The following is a 3,539-nucleotide window of genomic DNA, read 5'->3' as shown; positions in this document are numbered from 1 at the left end:
GCACAGTTTGTGTGTATTGTGGGAGTTGGTCGCTGTAATCGACCCTAAGACAAGACTGTTTGATTAATCTGGACGTTCCCCTCTCATGTAGAGTTGTTGGTCTGACCATGAATACAGACAAAACAGTAAAACTATTTCACAAGGAAAAATGTCAAAAGTTGGGGGAAAAAAAAAAAAGCAACTTAGAATTAAGAGCTGAGCTGATAGTTCACGTGTTTTACATACAGACTATAAGAGTGTCGTTAAGATGTGATTATTATGATGTGATGTTTATGGGTTGTCGTTTTTTTTTTGTTTTTTTTTTTTACAGAAATGCCTCCCAGACCTTTACTGTGTAAAGAACCAGTATGAACTGAAGTCATCACTCACAGCAGGTTTGCTCCACGTCCAGGACCTTTCATAAACCCAGTCCAGAGCTCAGTTTGGGTCGCGCCCCCAGATCACGCACCTCCTTGGCCGCATTCTGGTTCACATCCAAAGATTTCTTCTCCACTTTTGGACTGTACTGACCCTCCTCAGCCACCAGCTTCTCCACCTTTTCCATTAGGCGTCCCACCTGGGGGTTCTCCCCAAATGCACAGTTGTTAATAACAAAGTATCTTTTCTTACATTTCTCCAGCACCCACTGGAGTTCTTTCCCCTCCCTGCGAATGTACCTCTCGATAGAAATGGTCCTCAACACCTCCGCCCAGGTGAACACCACAATGGTATGCCTCCAAACCTCCTCACCAAAGAGACTGACATGCTCCTCGATGCGTGCACGGTCCACCTCAGTGAACATGCCCACGGGAATGATCAGCAAGAAGGCATGAGGACCTGGCGGGCACAGAGAGGGGCCTCGGACAAGCTCCTCTTTATATGAGGGCGGCGTGTCCTGAGCGGAGAACCAGCCTGGAGTGTCCACCACGAGCACCTGCCGCCCATCAACCTCCGTCTCCCTCTTCACACAAAACTCAGCCGCTCGCTCCAAGCGAAACTCCTCCTTGCCAATGATAGTGTTGGCTGTCAAGCTTTTCCCAGGCCACCTCCATCCCAGCACGACCAGGCGAATTTCAGGCAGGCGGCTGGCTGCCTGGGGAGCAGCTGGCGTCTCTTTGACCTCCCCCTCTGGTCCAGCAGCTTCTCCAGCTACAGTCAGTTCAGAGATAGTGTTAGCGTGCAACATCTTGAAATTAAAAGAAATTGGTAATATTGATGAGAGGCTAAGAGGCCACTGCTATAATTATATGACTGATACTGGCTGCAGAATGACTACGCTTAAATATGAGCGGATTTGTTCAACTCAAATTGTTAATTAAAGTTAATAACCACTGCCTTTAACGTATGAAGGTTTTTATTACTGTGAGTGTGAATAAACAAAAACGTCAAACAAACATTGAATGTTAGCTTGACTCTGCTTTTTTCTTTTTTAATCTTATTTAAAGACGAGTGGATAAATATCAGGTGCAGCAAACAGCTCATCAGGCTACAACCAGGTTGAAATGGGTTAAATTGTTCCGTGAACAATGTGAAAAGAAGCAATATCCAGAGAATACAGGAACAGAATCCATATATTGTACACGATAATAACCTTAAACTCATCACTTACTTAATAAACATTTTGGCTTGTAATGCTAATGCTATTTGTAATCTTTATTTCTTCATGATGTTATTGAATGAAACTTAATAGATTATTTTAAGGACTGTGGCCATCTTTAATAAACTCAAACCCATCATATGCAATATGCATTTTAATTTGTAATTATTATCTGAGGCGTGAAACAAAAAAAATTACTAAACCTTTATTTTGTTTAATACACTGTTATATTATTATTGTTTAGCATATATTTTAGATCCTTGTATACCATTTATTTTTTATTATGCCTTATACTTTTGCTATTTTTGGGTGTAACTGGGACCTTGTGTACACAGTTTTGTTCCACCTCGTGTACCACATGTGATGTGAATGACAATAAAGAACCTTGAACCTATTTCTCAAACCAGGAAACTCCCTCTCTTCTTGTTTCCACTCTCAGGGCTCATATAGCATCCTATGTCCTTATAATCTTCAGTTCAAAATGTTTATACATTTTTTGAAAGGACACATGTATTTTTATTGCTTCAGCTCTTTTATGTTAACCTGCTTATTTTTATTTTGACATTCTGATCACTTGTAAACAAAGAAGCAATGTAATAATTGAAACCATCTTTTATCAACCGTTTATAATGAATTTTATATTAATGACACTAAATAAATTTAAGATTATAAATGTAGTCAGTTCATCCAATTCTATAAATACAGGATAGATTAGATGGATTACATGGATTACATAGATTAGATAAAATAATTGAAACAGATAAGTAAATTATTCAGAACTCCTAGCAAAGTGACAGTGTTTTGTTACCAGAAATGGTCCAAACTCAACAAGGCCAACTGTTTTTGGGTGTTTTCTATCAATAAAGTACCTACGTGCGAAACGTGTCAAATTCCGGTTTGCTTGTTTAGTCTGAAACTGTTTGCTAACTTCAAGCTAATAAAGACGACATAAAATTAGTTTGAAAGTTTATAAAGTAGCAAGATAGACGTCTCACCTGGTGTCTGAGGTGTTTTAGTTGCTTCCATGCTGTTTTTTTTATTCCGGAAGAAGAAATTTAGGTAGTAATTCTCTTCGGTCGCTTCGTTCTTCCAAGAACTTCCTCCTCCTGACAAAAGTTACCGGAAGACAGAGTAATGTGGAGGATACTTCCGGTCATGATTTTCAGCGTAAGAGCGGACAATAAAAAACCGGAAGTCCACATTTTTTTTAACTATTATTTTGCAAACCAGATGTTATAAACAACTTTTTATTTGAGGAACAAAATAGGAAAATAATTACAACTTAAGGTAGTCACAAATAAAGTTCCACAAATGTAATCAACTCATTATATATTTACTTTACAGAAATGTTTCTGTTCCCCTACCCTGTATCCAGTTTGCTGCTGTTCTATAAGAAAATTTCTTCCTCTTCTTCACAACATACAATTTAACCTACCGAAAGGCTACCAGCTGTAATGATGGGGCATTCACTATAAGAGCATGGGGTTGAGGATTTCTTTAAACACAATGCAAATAGCTAACTCCTAAAGACAGAGTTCACATAGAAGTAAAAAAAATAAATAAAACAATACAAGAAGTCAACCAAACAACAGAATCATTAAGGTAATCACCTCTAAATATAAGGGCTACCACCAACTAAATAGCTTTTTACAAACCGGATTCCAAAAAAGTTGGGACACTAAACAAATTGTGAATAAAAACTGAATGCAATGATGTGGAGGTGCCAACATCTAATATTTTATTCAGAATAGAACACAAATCACAGATCAAAAGTTTGAACTGAGAGAATGTATCATTTTAAGGGACAAATTCCAAAACAAGTTGGGACAAGTCCATTTTTACCACTGTGTAGCAACCCCCCTTCTTCTTACAACACTCAACACACGTCTGGGGACAGAGGAGACCAGTTTCTCAAGTTTAGAAATAGGAATGCTCTCCCATTCATGTCTAATACAGGCCTCAT

The 3,539-nt window shown here is 38.5% G+C and overlaps 1 protein-coding gene across 1 annotated transcript; it reads right to left on the bottom strand.

Moving 5' to 3' along the window:
* Window positions 1-273: 273 nt before the first annotated feature.
* On the bottom strand, window positions 274-2,698 carry LOC119426763 (GTPase IMAP family member 9). The gene is made up of 2 exons (XM_037694345.1): window positions 2,572-2,698; window positions 274-1,128 (listed from the first exon to the last, which is right to left on the bottom strand). The coding sequence occupies exons 1-2, from the start codon at window positions 2,600-2,602 to the stop codon at window positions 398-400; spliced, it is 762 nt and encodes a 253-aa protein (XP_037550273.1). The 5' UTR covers window positions 2,603-2,698; the 3' UTR covers window positions 274-397.
* Between the last annotated feature and the right edge of the window lie 841 nt (window positions 2,699-3,539).

The sequence above is a fragment of the Nematolebias whitei genome, chromosome 20 (assembly GCF_014905685.2).
Source record: "Nematolebias whitei isolate Nwh7 chromosome 20, NemWhi1, whole genome shotgun sequence".
Taxonomy (NCBI): domain Eukaryota; kingdom Metazoa; phylum Chordata; class Actinopteri; order Cyprinodontiformes; family Rivulidae; genus Nematolebias; species Nematolebias whitei.
Note: the sequence above shows the minus strand (reverse complement) of the source record. Positions and strands in the feature narration are given on the sequence as shown.

Bases quoted from the DNA above. Each gene is read 5' to 3' on its own strand.
- LOC119426763 (XM_037694345.1), bottom strand. From the start codon at position 2,602: ATGGAAGCAACTAAAACACCTCAGACACCAG. The intron at 1,129-2,571 runs GTGAGACGTCTA...AACTGACTGTAG, and splicing joins TAAAACACCTCAGACACCAG to CTGGAGAAGCTGCTGGACCA.